The sequence below is a fragment of the Quercus lobata genome, chromosome 11 (assembly GCF_001633185.2).
Source record: "Quercus lobata isolate SW786 chromosome 11, ValleyOak3.0 Primary Assembly, whole genome shotgun sequence".
In the NCBI taxonomy this organism is placed as follows: Eukaryota; Viridiplantae; Streptophyta; class Magnoliopsida; order Fagales; family Fagaceae; genus Quercus; species Quercus lobata.
In genome coordinates, this window is record NC_044914.1 from 1,775,721 (window position 1) to 1,795,781 (window position 20,061).

Genomic DNA, 20,061 nt, shown 5'->3' on the forward strand with positions numbered 1-20,061 from the left:
ATATTATTATAAATGGAATATGTACACCCTTATTTCATAAAATACATGTAACGTATCACTTTAAGTTTAAATTATTATATAAGTTTAGAATTGTAGCATTTTTTTTCTTTCTAAAAATAAGTGTATAATGCATATATTATTGAAACTTATATTTTAAGATAATACTCAAAATATTTATCATTTTTATTGCCTTTCAAGGTTATATCTCTAATTTCTAATGCTTAGTTTGTATTTTTTAGTCCAAAATTAAAGAGTTTGGCTCAAATAAAATAAATTTCAGACTTTTCAACCCAAAAATTAAGAAAATAAAATAAAATAAAGTTTTAATCAAAAACTAAAAAGCAACCTACAAAACAAATCAAGGTCTAATTAGTATAAAATGGATTGAATAAACCATATTAGACTAAAGTAGACCAAAATACTATATTAATGTGACTCAACAAAAATGTAGTAATAATAAATATTATGTTTTAGCTTTTAAATACTATATAGATTTAGATTTATTTTTCAATTAGCATTGCAAATCAACCAAAGTGACCAAAAGTTATAGAAAACGCACATGATGGTTGAATCCATTACAATTTATCATGTTGTCAAATTCTCATGGACAATGACAAGAATCAAGCTTTATTTCCAACTTTTGGGCCGAGCTATAAATTCTCAACAAACTAGTGAGGATTCCAATTATGAATACATTATACACTCTAGAACCCAAAAAGAGCAGTCACCGCACCTATTTCTTAAAACTACACTTACTTTCCAATAGCAATACTGCTTTCCTACAGTTATACCTCAGGTTTCAAAGCCGCTTCACTGATCAACCTAGATTGCTACCATACAAAAAAGCCATAAACTACAAGAACATGGCCCTAACAGGAAATGCGTAAAAGTACAGCCTGAAAGGGCTAAGAAACAGTGCAAATGGATCAGATCTTGTGAGTGGTGTTCCTATGATGGTGCACCAAGGTAAGAGGCAAGCCGCAATATGTCACTGAATATTCCACCGGCTGTGACTTGGGCCCCAGCACCCGGTCCTCGGACTATCAAAGGCTGCTTTTGATATCTTGTTGTCGTAAAAGCAATAATGTTATCTGATCCAGAGAGTTGTGCAAATGGGTGATCTTTCTTGTATCGACGCAGTTCCACTACGCCTTTCTGCTTAACCACATCCACAACCCCTACGTACCTCAAGACCTTCAAATATATCACAAGTTCATCAGAAACAGGGGAAAACACCGAAAGCAAAACTTGGAAAATAAAATGAAGAATATTAAAAGCTGTATGAAGCAGACATCCCATGTATGTAACTAAGTCTGCTAGAAAAATGGCTTTAGAAACCCGTCCAAAGAACTCTCATTAACTTAACAGAAATATTCACACATTAAAAGTAATCATGGTAAACCTAGAGAAATATGGCTTATTTTTATAGGATTCATTACATCACACTTTGCACAAGTACATTTTCACCAACCCATACTTGCATATGCTATTATTACATAAAACGCACCATCAATATGAATGGCAAAATAAAAATAAAAGAATCACGTAAATTACAAAAACTAACAATTGTGATGGCTCTTTCTATTTTATTTATTTATTTTCTGTTCAGGATTTAGACCACAATTAAATGCATTGTGCCCAAAGTGAGGCTTCAACAAGCCCAATTCATTCAACATTATAGAGACTAATTACATCTATACATTATACCGTCTATCATTTAAAATAGCTGGTTAGTTTAGCAATAACATCAGGCTACCCTTTCAAATAGTTCAAACTAGTTGCAGTGTCTAGAGATACTCACTTCTCCTGCATCCTCCGCATCCTGTAGTTTCTTACTCATTTCCTGATCAAATTGTGGCAGCTTTTGCATAAATTCCTCAGCTGAAGCACTAGCCTGCAACAAATTATTGACATCCGCATTATAAGGCTGTTTGTGTTCTTAGCAAATTGCCCTCTGATTGACTAAATTAGTTCTTACTCTTAATGGTTCTGGCACAAGACTTTTCTCAGGAATATCAGATAGTTCCAGCTTTAAACCAGACTCCCTAGCAAGGATTATCACCTGCAACATGACATCAGCCTCATTCATGTAATTCTATTTAAAAGCAATAACATGAATAGAAATAAGACGGTTGAGGGCTAAGTACGGAAGTGTTGGCTTTATTAAATATTATTATTATTATTATGCATCAAAAAACAGCACATGTAGTCAAGAACCAGCCTATTCCTGCCAGCTGCCATAAATTTGTATCCAATACAATGGGTAAATACCAGCCACCTGGCTAGCTCAAGCTCACTCATGGAGCCAAATAGAAACAGCAGCAGCAGACACAGGTCAACACAAGTTAACCATTTGTCTCAGAAAAGACGCATTTAAATTACATTGTTAGGTAAACTAAGTGGCTCCATATTGCACACAATTGTTTTTCTTAGACACCCCAACCTGTCAGGCTTCTCTCAGATGGATATTCAAGGAATATTGTACAGATAAAATGCACTTTTTAATAGTTACCAATAAGTGGTGGGTGATATACAAAATATGATGACATTCTATTCCCACTTAAATTGTAGATGACAACAAATTAAAGACAATACCTTTCTACGAACATCTGCTCCAGATAGATCATCCCTTGGATCCGGCTCTGTAAAACCAGCTTGTTTTGCTTTAGTCACCACCTCACTGAAAGCTACTTTACCCATAAAGTTGTTGAAGATGTAACTCAAAGTTCCACTGCAACAGCAAATAAAAGATAAGTATATGGTACACAGTTTGTAAGGCATAACTCAAGTTCCACTGCAACAGCAAAGAAAAGATAAGTATATTGTATACAGTTTTTTTCCCCATTTTTCTTTTGTTAATCATATTTACAGGAGTAAACATAAATAATTTGTCTTAAAAGGACCATTTGGCATCACTTTCTCTTCTTCTTTTTGCTTTGGCCAGGGGAAGGGTGGGTGGGAGTGCTCAATATTGTTCATACAAAGTCCCCACCCTCAAAAATCCAGAAGACAAAGAAAAGGAAAAAACGTCAAGGTTTCTACATAACAGAACCTGAAGATGCCTTCAATCTGCAATATTTTGTCCCCAGTTTCGAGGAGACCTCTTAAAGTGCTAATGATTGGAAGACCAGCTCCAACAGTGGCTTCATAGAAGTAATGTGTATATGACTGCCGTTGAAGAGCTCTCAACTTCAAGTACTGGAATTGGACAGTAAAGATATCACAAAATACCCAATATGAGTAACTATAAGGAAACATACAGAATGTATTACTCTAGTAATTGTCACTTTCTCTAATCTTGTATTAAAAATCTCTCATAGTCACATTGGTTTACCCTTGTGAATCCATTTGAATTTGGTTATTTACCAAGTATGAGGACATCTGCAGAGCATTTACTGCTAATTTGTTATAGCACACAACTCACAATTTGCAAGTTCATAGCTTGATATTGTTGATGCACATATGAATCTATTGATCTTCAAAGTATATCACATCAAAGTAACAGAGGTACCTGATCAAGTGGTCCAGAATTTGCCTTTTTATTGGGGGTGATTACATGAATTCCTTTCCGCAACCAATCATAATAATGGCTCGCAATAGCAGAGTCAGCTGTGCAGTCTACCAAGACAGTATTTGGAATAAAATGATTGCCATGCACATGTTGAACAAACTTCTGTAAATCAGCCGCTTCTCCTTTTTCCTTTTGAAGTTCTTTCCAACTAGATAAGTCAATACCCCTGCAACCAAAGACAATAAAGATTCAAGGTTCATGAGAAAAGACCGCTTAAAAATAAGGGGAAAAATGTTTATCAGAAGACAGTAACAGCTGAGAAGCTAAATATGCCCTGAAAGACTAATTTGAAAGAACACCAGTGCATAGTGCTATAAAAACCCATAAATGTCTCACAACAACAGATTATGCGTCAACTAAGTTCAAGGAAACCAATAAAATGCTTTGGGCAACAAAAAACATGAGATACACCTTCCCTTGTCTGCAATGATGCCCATAATGTCAATCCATGGTTTCAATATTTTATGGCAACATGTTTTCCAACAAAAGATTTGGATTTACCTTTTTGTTTTCTATGTCAAACATTTGGGTGCACCATATCTATTTTCAGAACTTCAATAATGTAAAGCAGAAGCCTTAGAACAAAACTGTTTGTGATCCAAATGATAGCTAACTATATAGCAGAGGAAGCTTAATGATAGGTTTGTGTGTGTGTGTGTTTTGTTAATCAGCCTTTATGGGTTATGGCATACTTCAAAATCAAAATTTATGAAGCATACGCCTTTCGCCTCACACTTAAAAACCTAAATATCCTATTTTACCTCTCAGACCCAAGCCTTTGAAAACATTAGGCATCTGTGATCATCATGCATAAATCCATATGTATAGATGGGCTAACATACATGTATTGATGGACTAACACAATGTCCATGCAAAAAGAAAAAATAAATAAAATTTCAGAGAAACTAGAACATGTATAGGGTAAGGAAGTCCAAAGCAAAAGCAGCCCAGTTAATCTCCACTAAAAATTCCTTCAAGTTATGGAAGTCACTTAATGAAAGTTGAAGAGAGGCCTAAAAATTTCTGCACAATACTATTTACTCACCAGCATGTGTGTGTGTGTGTGTGTGTGTGTGTAGTTTAGCTTCAATGTCCATTCCTTTGGACATTGTAGTGAGCAATGCCATTGAATTGAGGTGACAGGACAAAGGCTTTTAAGAGGAAGCAAGACCAAGGAATACTTATGGGGTAAGAATGCTAACATATGAATCCAGAAATTAGAACTGATGCAATCAAGTTTGAGTCACCATAGTAATTCAGCTCACATTGACTAAAAACTAAAATGCTACAAAAAGAAGGGTTCTTTCATTTGACTATTTTTTATAGAACAGGGAGTCTTTGCAAGCAGAATCATCAGGTGTTCAGATATTTCTTACGAGGTATCATTTATCATATCGTAAGCTGCTTCGGATGAGCTTCTCAAAAAAGGAATATTTTTTTGCAAAACAGTGGAAGCAAAGGGGCCATGCCACAGCCCACAATGCACTGTCTGATCAACCAATTCAGTTTTCTAATTACACAATACCAAGCTGTTGAAAATAACATGTTTACATTGAATGATTTAACTTACGATTCACTCAAAAGCATTGTCCTTGAACCAGTGATTCCCATGACACGCAGATCAATATTAAATTCTTCCTTAAGGACTGCTGCCTGCACAAACATTATGGCATATTCAGGTTCAACAATTCAACAGCATGAAAATTTATCTTTTAAAATCCAAAAACACTTGATAAACATCAGCAATATATAACTTGTCACTAACACAGAGGGAAAAAAGGGGTGCTGCCGGGGGGGGGGGGGGGGGTGTGGGTGTGGGCGCTGGGGTTGTGTGGAATAAGGCAGAAACATTATCATGCCAAGAATTGACACTTAATTAATGTTGAAGCAATGAGGTTAAAAATGATATATGAATAATAAAAAATTATAGCTATATCAATGAGATCATACCATAAATGTGAGCTGATTTAATGTTTGTAGGATGTGATATTGAACAAATATATATATATATATATATATATATAATGAATCACAGTGATTGTTCATGTCCAATATATGGCATTGAATGATGCATCGTAAATAAGTGAGAAATGGAATAACTAGAATCAAGATGATATATCCCCCCCTAAAAAAAAAAAAAGCACCTGATCCTTCAGTTGCTCTAGTAATGTACTGCCAATCAAGCCAGGCCCAATTATGCCCACTGCTATTGTAGTTCTTGATAAGTAAAATCTAGAGTGGACAGCTTTTAGGGCCTTTATACAATCTTCTCGCTTAACAACCACGGTGATATTGAACTCAGAACATCCTTGAGCAATAGCACGAACATTAATATTTGCCTGCAATAATGAATTATACATATAGAGTTGAGCTGTCTCTTTTAATTGTAAGAAAATTGAAATGATGAACAAGTCTTGTCGCTAATGGAAATGAGAACACCAAACAAGAACACACACAGAGGACAGCCCAAAACCATTGTCCATTTTGTCAATAAGTTTTCAGAAATCTGTTTAACGCATAGAATCAAATACTTCTCAAGTTTCCTCTATCTCTCCCAAAAAAAAAAAAAAAAAAACTTCCCAAGTTAAAAGTATGACAAAGTTATTGAATAACAATTTTAAATCTAGACCATTGTCATATTGATTTATGCAAATACAGATATTTCCCTAACCTTTGCCAGTGCACTGAAAAGAGTGGCGCTAACACCAGGAGTACTTGCCATTTTCTGGCCAACAGCTGCCAAAATGCTACAGTTTGGAATGATCGCAACCTGCACAAGGTAAGCATTCATTTCATATCATATCAAAGAGACCAAAAAAGCTTAACCAAAGAGACCAAAAAAGCTTAACAACTATTATCATTTTAGCTGTACAAATTTTTTAATTATAATACAAAGACAGCACAAAATTGTACCAAATCTTACAGTAGGTCCAAGCTAGTATGAATTTGCTCAGCCAGAAAAAAGAACAGAAAGAAAAAGAAAGGTATGTTCAAGTTTAAATTGTCTTAGACACTGACCAAAGGTGGAAACTTCAGGAAACAACAGTCCAACTAGCACCACTAATAGCCAAACATATAATATGTCTTCAAACTACCACTCCCTAAAAGATCGATCCTTAACTCAATCAGAATGTCCGAAGCAAGCTTTAGTCCCTAATAAATCAGATTATTCGGAATATACTTATCCAATCAAAATGAAGGTACGAATAGTTTACATAACCTTCCAAGCCTTGAAAATCCTTAACAATATACTAAAAATTACTTTCCAGGGAAAAATCCAATGAACCATGATGCGCCCAAACAAGCACAATAAAGTTGTTTCAACTGAATTATAAATTTTTTTATGCATGAAGTCTATTGTAAGGCCAAGAATACGAATATATGAAGTTGACCATACCTGAGATAGACGTCCAGCGTCCAAAGCTTGACGAAATCTAGACTTTAATGCCTCTGCAACAGCTTTTACTTCCTTCTCAGGCACAGCAAAACACACAGAATGTTCACTACTAGCCTACACACCCAATTAAAGACCATCATCAATGTTGTGTCATTTCAAAATACCATAAACTCAAGAAGGTTTTATAAGAAGAAAAAAAGACTCAGGGCACCTGAGATATCATAATAACATTGGCTCCCACATCTTTTACAGCACCAAAAATAGCATGAGCTGTGCCTGGAACACCAGCCATCCCAGTTCTAGCAACAATAAATATAAGAATAGTTAGTTGGAATGTTATAAATGGAGGTAAAAAGTAAATACAAGACCTTGTCCCTTTTTTTTCAGAATGAGTAAATTCAAGGCACTTGTACATAATGAGAACAGCGGTACCAATCACTGCAATCCATGGCTCACCCCTCAACATTTACAAGGGCCAAGTTGTCTATTGTTGCAAATCCTTTGACAAGAGACTCCACAGTTTGGTTTTCTTCTTTGTCACTTACTAAAGGGTGGCAAATCTTCGTTCCAGGAGCAGAGAGGTTAAAAATATTCCTTATTATAATTGGAATGTTATATCGCATCACTGGGATTATGGTGCGGGGGTGTAACACATTTGCCCCAAAGTATGACTGCAAATTTTTAAAGTTCATGTTAAAACAGTGCATTTAGCAATCCACGATGACATTTTTTTTTATAAATAGAAATCCTCAATAACATTTAGAGAGACGCATGGTCAAGCTCACCATTTCCCAAGCCTCCTGATAAGAAAGTGTCCTGAGAATCACTGCCTCGTTAACTGTAGAAGATATAATCCTTAGTTGAATCAAACCCACATTAACGTTGTCTTAGAACATTCAAGAAAGGGATCTTCTGGTTATTAGAATGATTTTGCAGACAACATACGTAGAGGTAGATCCCTTATATATTGTTATGAAAATCAATAAATTTTTCAACTACAAATCCAAGAATATATGCAATTCATAATATGACTTTTAGCAGAAAAGCATCACGTAAGAACCAGTACAAACCTTTTCTGGGATCTGCGCTGTAGACACCATCAACATCTGTCCAGATTGTGACTTGACCGGCCCTGCATAGCGCACCCATGATAGCTGCAGAGAAGTCACTTCCATCTCTCTTCAAGGTAGTAGGAATATTTTGCGGTGTGCTAGCAATAAAACCAGTTGCTATGATTATCTGAGATGGATTCTTGGAATACCAATTTTCAAGTCTTTTTTCTGATTCTAGGTAATCAGGATCAACTTGATCGGCACTAGTAGGATTTACAATAAGGACTTCCCTTGTATCCATCCATTTGCAATCGATCCCATTCTGCAAGAGAATTTTTTTTTTTTTTTTTTTAAATGCACCATACTACAATTGTAAATAAGATAATTGGGAAAGTTACATTCTGATTTAGTAGACACTTTAAATAATGACTCAACAATCACTGTACCTTTCTAACAACCGCCGATAACATTTGAGCAGACCATAGCTCTCCGTGTCCAACAACAAAATCTGTAAAAGATTCTGTTGCATGACCAGCTGCAAGACACAAAGCATTTGATTCAATATCATATGTAGAATCCCTAATTTAGAAGCTTAATGAAAATGAGCTAGAAATCAATAAAAGTATGGTACAAGTTTGCATGCAGATGAGTAAATGAAATCAGCAAAATGACATATAAGAAGGTATCGTTCACAAGCAGCTAAAATTTCAGCAAAAGAACATTATCAAGCAATTATTGCCATGGTAGTCTCCATCTAAAGCCACGTCAATTGATGAGCATGACCCACCAACTGATGAGTGTGCCATGACATAGAAAACATGCCACCTGGGAAAACTTTGTAACCTCAATTGCACTCCTGTCAAGAATAGGGCTAAATTGTAACAATTTTTGATGATTTGATAGTTGAGGGTAGGGGATTTGAAGCATGGACATCTCCATTGAAAACACTAGGAGATGCCAGTTGAGCTATTAGCCTACAAGGCTCTTGGCGACTATATTGTAACAATTTTAAAAGAAATAAATAAATTATTTGATTAAAATATCAACTAGAAACTACTAACATACTAGAGGGCTTTTTTTTTTTTTAAACTGCTAGGTAATTAACTCATGCACTAAACAAGATTTTTGAACCCGCAAAAGCCCTAAAAGATATTTTTGGTTTACCCTTTTGTGCACTTAATGATTCCAAATATATAACAGAGATAGAAATCAAACTTGCTTGAAAAGAGAAACAATGAAAATAGAGGAAATATATTTTCCCTGGCTAACACACATCATGTCAAGCATATTAGACATTTATAAACATGAACTATCTGATTATTGCTCGTCACTTCTATGAAACTTTACAGTGATAGAACAAGGATTAGACAGCCACCAAATCAAGATGTTAACATGCCAGATGCAGTTTTTTGATAGGTAAAAATAATTTTATTGAAATGAGACTACTTCATGAAAATAGACACAAAGTAACGTAAAGAATTACAACATGCCAGATGCAGTTGCATATAAGTGGTTAAGAAACCGGTTAGGGTTCTGATCTTTAAGCCAAAAGGAACAATATCAGGCTTTTGTTTGAAATATAGTGAGATATTAAAAGGACAAAGGTTAGTCCCCCACAATTACATTCATTCACACACACATATATATATAGAGAGAGAGAGAGAGAGAAAGAAAAAAGTTCGATACCTATGTATATTGCCCGAAGCATCGCTTTAAGGTTATTGACATCATGATGCAACTGTGACAAGAAACTACCAAGATCATCCCCATCTAGTAGATCAAGTGCGGTCGATCTATGCTTCTCTAAAACAGCATCCAGTGCAGATATATACGATTCATCCCGTGATTGAGCTCTATTAATGAGGTCATACATCATATCTGTGACCTTCGACATTGCAGAGACAACCACCAACTTCCTTTCTGAATCATCATTCAGAATTATATTCCCAACACTCTTCATTCTTTCGGCACTTCCCACACATGTGCCTCCAAATTTATGAACTGACCATGTGTCACCTTTGGGAAGCTGAACCTTTTCCGCAGATTCATCCAGTAATACATCTACCAGTGAATTGAGATGAATATAAAAATAGACAGCACTTTTCAACTAAGTTCTACAAGATTTTAAGCATGAATTCAAACATATTGCAAGAATAGAGGGAAGAAGATAAACCTTTAACTGAAGTAAATACACGGGTATTTGATGCCTCTTTACTGCCCCCCTGGGATACAAAACCCAATCTGAAAATAAAAAATTTATTAAAAGTACTTTATAAATAGATAAATAACACAACATAACAATGAGAGCCATAACATTTCACAACAAATTCAAGTAAATAACCTTTCTTGCTATTGTATGGTTCCCAAAAACACTAATCATTCTGAAAATTCATAATCCAACAAATAATTTCTCAAAGCCTTTGCACTCTTAATTTTATCAAACCATTTCTCTGTCACAACAAATTCAAGTAAAATAACCTTTCCTAGTTCCTGCTATTATATGGCTCCAAAACATATTAAGCATTCTGAAAATTCCTAATCCAGCTAATAATTTCTCCAATCCTTCACAACTTTAATATTATTAAGCCATTTCTATGATTAATAAAAATAAATAAATTTAAAACTAAAAAAGCTACAGCTACTTTGCATGGTATCAAATTGTGCCTCATGGAATCACAACGAACTAAAAACAATAATAACAACCTAAAACAACTTCAATACCATTTGGTTAGTGAGAAAATGCGGGAAAATGAAACTGACATAGAAACACAAGATCTTAGCTAGCTCATCACTAAGAAGGCCAGAAATTCAACTAATGCCAAAGTTAACTAAGAAACCGAAAATGAATTTACATGTTGGTTCCAATTATTCCAACTTTCTCAAAAAACAAACAGAAAAATAGTCAGGGGCGGAGCTGTGTTGCTCCTTGGGGGGGCCATGGCCCCCCCAAAATTTTAAATTTTCTCAACAGCATATATAGCAAAAATATATAGGCCCCCTCAAAAAATTATAACCGGCTCCCCCCATTTGTCTAGAAGACTTAAACTTTGTCTAATAGGTAAAACTTCTCATCAAATAAAAGAATAGTTGAGCTCCCCAATTATCCAAAGACTTGTAATTAATCTAGTGGACAATGAACTACTCTCTACAAATAGAATAGATGTTAGCCCATTTCAAAACAAAGCTTTTAGATTTTCCTCTTCATTCTTATTCTCAAGCTACGTGCCTTTTGCCTTTTTCTCCTCAATATTGCTGCCAACCTCATTGTTTATTTAATATTAACAAAACAAAACTCATCTCAACACAGTCACACAAAACTGAAAACACTCACAGCTAGTAAAAACAAATCTATCCCCTTTTTTTCCATCTCATTGCTATTATAGTAGAGTAGTGAACTTGGAAGTGTGTGAGGATGTGGGTTTGTGTTGGGGGATAATTCATTAAAATATTTTTAAAATAAATAATATGAATGATAAAGTGGATGTTGCTTAAAATAATAGTGGAATTTGTTTTTCTTTAATGTGAGTAACATCTATATAATTGAGAAAAAAAAAAATTTAAGGTTCTTTTTAGGTTAATTCTTGAGTCATATTAAAGATATTAGTAATTTAAAATTTAGGACACTTGTAGCAACAAATGTTTTTTTTTTAATGCAAAATGTTCTTCTTTAATGATTTGATGATGGTGGCTGAATTTAAGATGCCTGTAGCAACATTTAGAATTCATAATTTGATGATAATAGATTAATTTTATTCTATGAAAGATTATCGTCATGCAACATATATATATATATATATTTTTTGGATATTATGTATGTCTATAGTGAATTAGACAATTTATGGATATATTAGAGTTGATAACTTTGTATTCAATATATTTATGAATTATGATTATTGTATAAATACTATAACTCGGCCCCCCCAAGTTAAAAATCTTGGCTACGCCCCTGAAAATAGTGAAGGAAAAGTGAAGTGAAATGAAGCCTCTTGGAATCACAACTAACTAACGACAAACTACAACAACTTCAATACTGTTTGGTTGGTGAGAAAATGCGGGAAAATGAAATTAAAACCGAAACCTAAGATCTTAACTTAGCTGTTAGCACTAAGAAAGCCAGAAATTCAACCAATGCCGAAAGGAAAACGAACACGAATTTATATGTTGATAATTTCTCAAAGCCTTTACAATTTTCATTTTATTAATATAATTTTTATGATTAATAAAAAAGCTACAACTACTTTGTATAGTGTGAAAATCTGTTTCATGGAATCACAATGAACTAAATACAATAACAACAGCCTAAAACAGCTTGAACTGGAAAATGAAACTAAAACAGAAACACAAAAACTTAGCTCAGCAGTCAGCAATAAAAAATCTAGAAATTCAACTAATGCCAAAAGGTACTGAGAAAACGGATACAGATTCATATGTTGATTCCAATTTTTTCAAATTTCTCGCGAAACAAACAAACGGACAGAAAATAATAATGAAGGAAAATTGAAGTGAAATGAAGCTTCATGGAATCACAACGAACCCAACAACAACCTAAAACAACTTCAATACCGTTTGGTTAGTGAGAAAATGCGGGAAAATGAAAGTAACACAGAAACATTAGATCTTAGCTCAATTCAGCACTAAGAAAGCCAGAAATTCAAGCCAAAAGAAACAGAGGAGCGAGAAAAAAACAAAGACAGATTTATATACTGATTCCTTCAACTTTCTCGAGAAACAAACGGAAAAAAATAAATAATAATAATGAAGGAAAAGTGAAGTGTACCGGCAAATAGGTGACCGGTGAGGAAGAGGAAGAGTGCGGCATTGCGATTGGCGGATCTTCTTCGGCTTCGTGTTGTGAGCCAATGCGACGTGCGAAGAAGAGTGTGAGATCGCTGCTGAGAGAGAAGCCATGGCTGCGCCGCCGAAGCTGAGAGAGAGAGAGAGAGAGAGAGAGGGAGAAGAGAGTTAAGTTTTGTTTGGCAGCTTTGTGAAATGTTTGGCAGCCTTTGGTTATATATAGTAGACTATGATACAGTGCCTATTTTGGGTCATCAAATGGAAGCACAGTGTATTAAGCAAAGAAAAAAAAGAATGGAACCAGTGAATCACAGTGTAAATAAATAATATTAAGTGGTTGAGTTGTTGTGTGCAGGGTCGGACCTCGGTTTGAGACTGACCTTTTGAATCCAAGCCAACCGGATTCTAATTCTATCAAATTATTAATAATAATAATAAATTTGGCTCTTCCTTTAGCAATTTCAATTTTCAAACCTATTATCAATAAATAATTATAATTTATGGACAATTGATTTTATTTTTATTTCTAAGTCCATCGATTGACATTTTGGATGTGATCATAATGGGTTGAATTCGATCAGCCTATGTCCTTGGTTGCTTATTCTAATAAAAATTTTCTCTTTTATAAAAAAAAATATATATATATATTTTACATAATTAGTCTAATATTTCATTTCCATTCAAAAATTTTAATGGCATTTTATTCTTAAAGTTTAGTATTGTTTTCATTTTAACTATTTACATTTTAAATTTTCATTTTGATACCTCGTGCTTGATTTTGTTTCCATATTTTTCATATTGCCCATTTGTTTTAGTAACGTAACCATTCAAAATATGTTTTTCTATTTACAGTAATGAAATTCTTATATTTTGCGGCTTTTTAGAGTTGGTATTTTCATGAAATGTAAACATGAAAGGTACTTGGAAGTTAGATTAGTAACGAAAAATGAATTACGTTACAAATATGAAAACAATGTCAAGCATAAAAGTTAAGATGAAAATTTGGAAAGTAGATAACCAAAATGAAAACAAACCCAAACATTGCAATATGAGAAGCATGTTTGACAGAACTCATGACACGTTTTTAACTTGTTTAATAAATCAAAATGTGTAGTTTTTAGTAGATTTGAATTTTTTTTTTTTTTTTTTTATAAATTTAATTTGATGTTCTTCAAGACATTACAATTTTTGCGGATGAGTCAACCTACTTCAAGACAATACAATTTTTTGCCATTGCACAAATACGACTGGCTAACATCTATTGTCATTCCTACTTGAAGTGTCAAAAAGTATAATTTAGTATATTTCAATTACTCATTTACTTTACTTAGGACTCAAAAAAAAAAAAAAAAAAAAAAAAAAAAAAAAGAAAAATAAATAAAGATGCTCAATTCTGTGGTCACATGCATCTGAATTGTGGTGGTTTCCAAATCAGAAAACAATTTGTTTGGATTTGATGAATATTGGACCACCGAATGCAGGCTTTAACAGACATGTGAAACATGTGTGGCTTGCACTGATTCTTTTCTCTATTTTGGACCCCGCTGAAAGCCAGGCCTTGGCTAATTGTTTTGTCCAATCTTTAGCCCATATTAGGTGGAACCAAATCCAGACAAGGCTGGCTTTGGCCTACTCAGCTTCAATATGGATTGATTATATTCTTAGCATTAGTCCAAACACTTTTCAAGGCTTCGAAATAGGATCACCTGTTTTCAATTCAACCTTTTCCGAAACAATTAATATCAAACAAAAACAAAAAACAAAAAAAAAAATTGCCTCTTTTTTTTTTTCAACCTTCCAAATTTAGACCCTACATTTATTCAACTTTAAATCATGACTTTAAAACGAAGATAATTCAAATCGGTATCTTACGTTTGTGTAACTCAGTTATATTATATATACGTATTATTTGTCCTCTACTTTTTGGTTTATTAGACTAATATGTATATTTATATTCTTGTTGTTATCCCAAAAAAAAACACACACACACAACCCTTTACCATATCAAATTCTCTTATTACAATCAATTAGGGAAAAAAAAAAAACCTTTGATCACAGTCAATCATGAAATATTCAAGCATGGATACAAATTAAAATATGTAGTAACATTCAATGAAGAGGAAGCTTTTAGAACCCACTGATTTAAGACTTGTCGTTTTTTGTGTTAATTATATAACCTAATTAGTACGTTAGTGACTTAGTGTAACTATGCACATTGTTGCTAGTTCAACTGTGCATACACCAACATTATTGCAGGCCTTATCAACCACTTTGGCTATTATAATCAGATTAATTAATTTGTTTTATCTTTCGTTGTCTCCCATTGCAAACTGATAAAAAGTGATCGACAATTAATGGATTATTATTAATTATATTGACTGAATTAAGTGACGTGTTTTGGAAGAGTGACGTGTTTTGGAAGAAATTCTATTCAGAGTAAAAGGTTTAATTGTTTCCCTGTTAATGTAAAAATACAGTGATAATGAAGGTACAATTTGTTCTTTTGCACACAGAATGAATGCTAACGTGTTCACAAACTTTTTCTTGTACAAGTTAAAATATACTAATATTCTTTTCCAAAGAATAAAAACTAAAAACTGTTAATAATATTAATTAATTTTGTTTTTGGTAAACTGTAATATTAATTAATTGTTACATATGCGTAAATCTATAAATTCAATGTGGTTGTCTGTATTTTTCTTCATATATATGGACTGTTTTATTTTATTCTTTGAAAATCCTATAAAAAAAATCACTTAATTAATAAATAGAATATTAAATAAAAAATTGATTTAATTATAAAAATCATGCAAACAGGCGTGATAATAAAAAAAATGCAATTGATGTTGTAGCACTATTTTTTTTTTAATGATTGACTATTCATCAATTTATATATTATATTTATTTATATATTTGTTTATTTATTTTGCCTTTGTGCGTAAGTTTATAAGTTGGCAAGATTGATAACCAAGTCAACAATGATTCGCAGTCAAATTAGTGAATTTACTAATGAAAAAGCAAAACCAAATTACAATGAAAAAAATTTTGGACTTTTTCCAGAACAAAAACTAAAAAGTGGGTGTGACCACTGACCACTTCCTTGGCATTGAAAGTTTCAAAACCCCAAAATTGCTGCCTCATAAAAACAGTGTCTTTGTCTTACCGTTTGGATAAAGTCTTTCCCTTTGACCCGTCAATCGTATCATCGTCATCTATTTTGCCCTCATATAAGGACCTCTTCACCTCAAATAATTGTGTGAAAACAAAGCCACTTCTTCGACAAATACATATATATCATCTCCGACTCTTCTTCATCCACACAAAAAAGTTATCACTTTAGCACACAAAGTTTTACACGTACATATGAAAGATTTACAAGAATTTCATTGGGGTTCCTATATTATCTTTCTTGTTCTATACTTTCTTCAAGACCTGAAAAAGTACATTAATCTCATGTCTCTAACCTTTACGCCTACTCTTTCCTTGGTCGGCAATCTCTTTGTCGGTCCCAATGTAGGGTCATCTTTGGTCTTCGAAAATTTGAATCCCGAGAGTTCAAAAGGCAAGGCTTTCCTTCATGATGAGGAAAGTCCTCGAGAGAAACCTCCTTCTTGTGTTACATGCCAGGAAAATAAGAGTACTATTACGCCGCAAGACTGTATGGGCGGTGAAGTAGTGGACGCAGCAAATTTTTACGTTGAAAAGGCACATGAAACATGTGGTATTTTGATGGGTGATACAGCATGGCATGAAGAGGAAATCATGCAAGAAAAAATGCATCATAAAGTGCTTCAAAAGGGCATGCATGAATATGATCAAAATTGCAGCATTATAGAGAATATAAAGGGTGGTGGTTTTTTGGTGAACGATATTATTCAAGGCTCGGATTCTTTAGGAATGGTGAAGTTGGGAAGGGATAATCAGCAAGGCCTTCTCAAGTTGCGAAAGAGGCCGGCTATGCTGGTTGTGCCAGAACATAGCGCGGTGTCGGAATTTGGTGAAATGTGTAGGAAGTTGGAGCATAAGGAATTTGAGGTTGAAGGAAGAGATTTCGTTTTGGCAAGCAAGAAAGGTAGAAGAAAGGTTATGGAAGATGGGTATGGGGTTATGGTTGATATTCTTGGAGATCCCAAGCAGGTAGGCAACATATATATTATATGTTCTTATATTTTCTCTCTCTGATTTTGATGGTATTTGTTCATACTAGATCTTAATAAAGGCCTGCACAAAGTTCCCATTTAAAAACTATGAATGATGATCTTTATAATGTCTCACAAATTAATCAAAAGAAAATATATAATTTGTGTTTACTTTTTTTTTTGGGTAGTAAAAAATATTCTAATTTTAATTCGTGTATATATGCTCATATCAATAATTCCAAATTTGCTATCATCAATTTCTTCCTGATGAATATATGAGTTAATTTTTTTTTTTTTTTTTTTTGGTTATATCCAACTTCATTTATTTTATAAGGCAGTTTGTTTTTTGGACTTGTCCTAGCTATTTTGTAATGAAAGGAAAAAGTTGAATGACACTCATAGATATATATATTTGTTATCACCAGGCATTTTTTGCTGTGATCGATGGCCATGGAGGTCAAGCTGCGACAGATTTTGTTGCAGAAAATTTAGGAAGGAACATTACAAAAGCTCTGGAATGTGTTGGAGGAGAAGAAGGTCGGTTAGAGCAGGCTATTCGTAGTGGCTACATGGTCACAGACAAGGATTTTCTTTGCCAGGTAGTTGAAATGGACTTTCACATATATTATAATCGCATGTACATTTGAATGTTTCTACCCTATATATGCCTTCATAAACTAAAAAAAATAAATAAATTCTCTTAAAATAAAAAACTACTAAATAATTTGACTTTGTCTTATAAATCATAAGATTCATGCATGGTTGTCGACATTACACATTCCAAATTGGAATATATATTTGCTTACATCTTTGTTTTTTTCAAATGATTGAAGAGATTCACCCTTCCCTTTCAAAAAATAAAGAGTCTTAGAGCATATGTGATAGTATTGAAGTGCACACTAGTTTGTGGCATGCCCTTAATTATATCAGGAATGATCAAACCTTTTCTCAAGAATTAAATGGCGACACATTGTTACATAGAGCATTTGATAGCTAGAATGTATGGATACTTTATTTGGAGTGTCGTATTTGTGTTGTACTCGTGTCATAATGGTATCTGATCTACCGTATATCATATTATAATTTTTCAAAAATTGCTATGCCCGCATATCGTACCCATACTTATATCTGTACCCGTGTCCGTATCTGTATATCTTAGTTTGAAAGTATAAATTAATCCATTCTCCTAATTTAGTTTATAAAATCTTAAACACCACACATTAACATAATAGAAGGCATATTGTTTACTAACAACAACAACAACCTAGCATTAATTAAGATTGTTTATGAATTCTCTATAAACTAGTTAGCTTTCGCATTGTATATTGTATACTAAAATGAACTTTTACTTGCAGGGTGTAAGTAGTGGCGCTTGTACATCTAGTGTGCTATTGAAGGATGGAGAGTTACATGTAGCAAATGTTGGTGATTGTAGAGTAGTTTTGAGTAGAAAAGGAGTAGCTAAAGCATTGACAAATGACCATCGTCTTACTAGGGAAGATGAGCGTCTTCGAATTGAAAACACCGTAAGTCAAGTTGTTCCATTTCTTTGTATGTAGAACTTAATACTATTCTCTCTATCTATCTTTAAGTCAAAGAGTATTGAAATAACTTATAACATATTGCAGGGTGGTTTTGTGCATTGCCAAAATGGAATTTGGAGGGCTCAGGGGTTGCTTGCAGTTTCTCGAGCCATCGGGGACATGCATTTGAAAGAATGGATCATATCCGAACCAGAGATTAAAAAGCTTCGTTTAACTTCAGATTGCCAGTTCTTAATAATGGCTTCGGATGGATTGTGGGATAAGGTATAACACCTTTGTGTATAGTTGGCAAAAAAAATTAATAGAAAAGAGTACATCAAAACAAGAACCTACAATAAGATCAAAGGAAAAAAAATGTGGGGTCTATTTCATAGTTCTTGTATGAGAACCTAATTTGGGACACAAGACAAACATATGACTATCTAGCATAACAACGTGAACCGAGGCAGGAATTGTGCCTCTTTTATCGAATTTTAAACCCAAAAAAAAAAAATCATAAGTATTAGAGAAAACTAAAACAATTTTATATGAACATTAATTTGTTAATAAGTCCATCTTTGCTTCTCAGTGAATTACATGCATTTTGGCCTTAAAAGAGTATTCTGATATATGCATTTGAATTGTGTCAATCAGGTAAATGACCAGGAGGCGGTTGATGTGGTTTTGAGAGAGAAGAATTTGCTCATGTCCTGCAAAAAGCTTGTAGATATGTCTTCTAGCCGAGGCAGCATGGACGACATAACTGTTATGGTGATCGATCTTCTAAATTTTGTTACAAGCAGTTAATTGTTAATCATGGCAAGTGGCCTCAAATGGTGCAGACACAAACACAACATGCATAATGTCCATCTACATATATCAAAGAAGGAAAGTAGGAATATAGGTTGCTAGACCTGGCCATATAGCAACAGAACAGTTGTATATGTATATCAGATACATTAGAAAGAATGTAATGAAAAATAGGAATAGCGGTCTTGTTGGGTTGTAAATAAAAACTTTTTGTGAGAGAAAATGTGAAGTGTTCAAATTTGTACCATTCTCGTATTTATTTATGGGAAATGCTACGTTAAGAATTCAGTTAAAGAAAGTTTTTATGGGAAAAAAAAAAAACAATTAATATTTTGACAACTTTTTTCATTTCCCATAAAAGTGATGTCAAAACTTTCTTTAACCGAGTTCTTAACCAGTGCCCTAAGGACACTCGTTAGCATGACCATTTATTTATTCGAAATCAGTTTACTTATTCTTTTATCTTCTCATCTCATATCTATTATAGGCTTATAGCTGCCTATATATGTGCAGATGCTCATGTGCATGGTGTGTTTGACAATCGTATGGAAGATATGAGAGTCTTCTCTCTCTCTCTTTTTCATCAAATTAAGCATTTGGTAATCATTTGCAATGCCCGTGAGTTTTGACAAAGCAAGAGCACATTATTTACCAAAACCGTGTGTACGTATTTACTTTTTTTCAACATGGCCGACATTTTTTCCGAAAGATGAAAAATATTTGAATATAACACGAATTTCTCAACATAGCAATAAAGTCATTTGTGTTACACAAC

At 33.7% G+C, this 20,061-nt stretch overlaps 2 protein-coding genes across 2 annotated transcripts; one reads left to right on the forward strand and one right to left on the reverse strand.

The window, feature by feature from the left end:
• Positions 1–626: 626 nt before the first annotated feature.
• LOC115968272 (bifunctional aspartokinase/homoserine dehydrogenase, chloroplastic-like) lies at positions 627–13,067 on the reverse strand. Its single transcript, XM_031087611.1, has 18 exons — positions 12,798–13,067; positions 10,194–10,261; positions 9,707–10,081; positions 8,467–8,555; positions 8,039–8,342; positions 7,754–7,806; positions 7,425–7,639; positions 7,180–7,267; positions 6,969–7,082; positions 6,243–6,341; positions 5,716–5,910; positions 5,142–5,224; positions 3,512–3,737; positions 3,053–3,198; positions 2,596–2,731; positions 1,979–2,062; positions 1,802–1,894; positions 627–1,194 (listed from the first exon to the last, which is right to left on the reverse strand). The coding sequence occupies exons 1-18, from the start codon at positions 12,926–12,928 to the stop codon at positions 949–951; spliced, it is 2,745 nt and encodes a 914-aa protein (XP_030943471.1). The 5' UTR covers positions 12,929–13,067; the 3' UTR covers positions 627–948.
• Positions 13,068–16,094: 3,027 nt separating this feature from the next.
• Positions 16,095–19,507, forward strand: LOC115969140 (probable protein phosphatase 2C 2). The gene is made up of 5 exons (XM_031088709.1): positions 16,095–16,951; positions 17,379–17,552; positions 18,309–18,479; positions 18,582–18,761; positions 19,131–19,507. The coding sequence occupies exons 1-5, from the start codon at positions 16,178–16,180 to the stop codon at positions 19,281–19,283; spliced, it is 1,452 nt and encodes a 483-aa protein (XP_030944569.1). The 5' UTR covers positions 16,095–16,177; the 3' UTR covers positions 19,284–19,507.
• Positions 19,508–20,061: the final 554 nt, after the last annotated feature.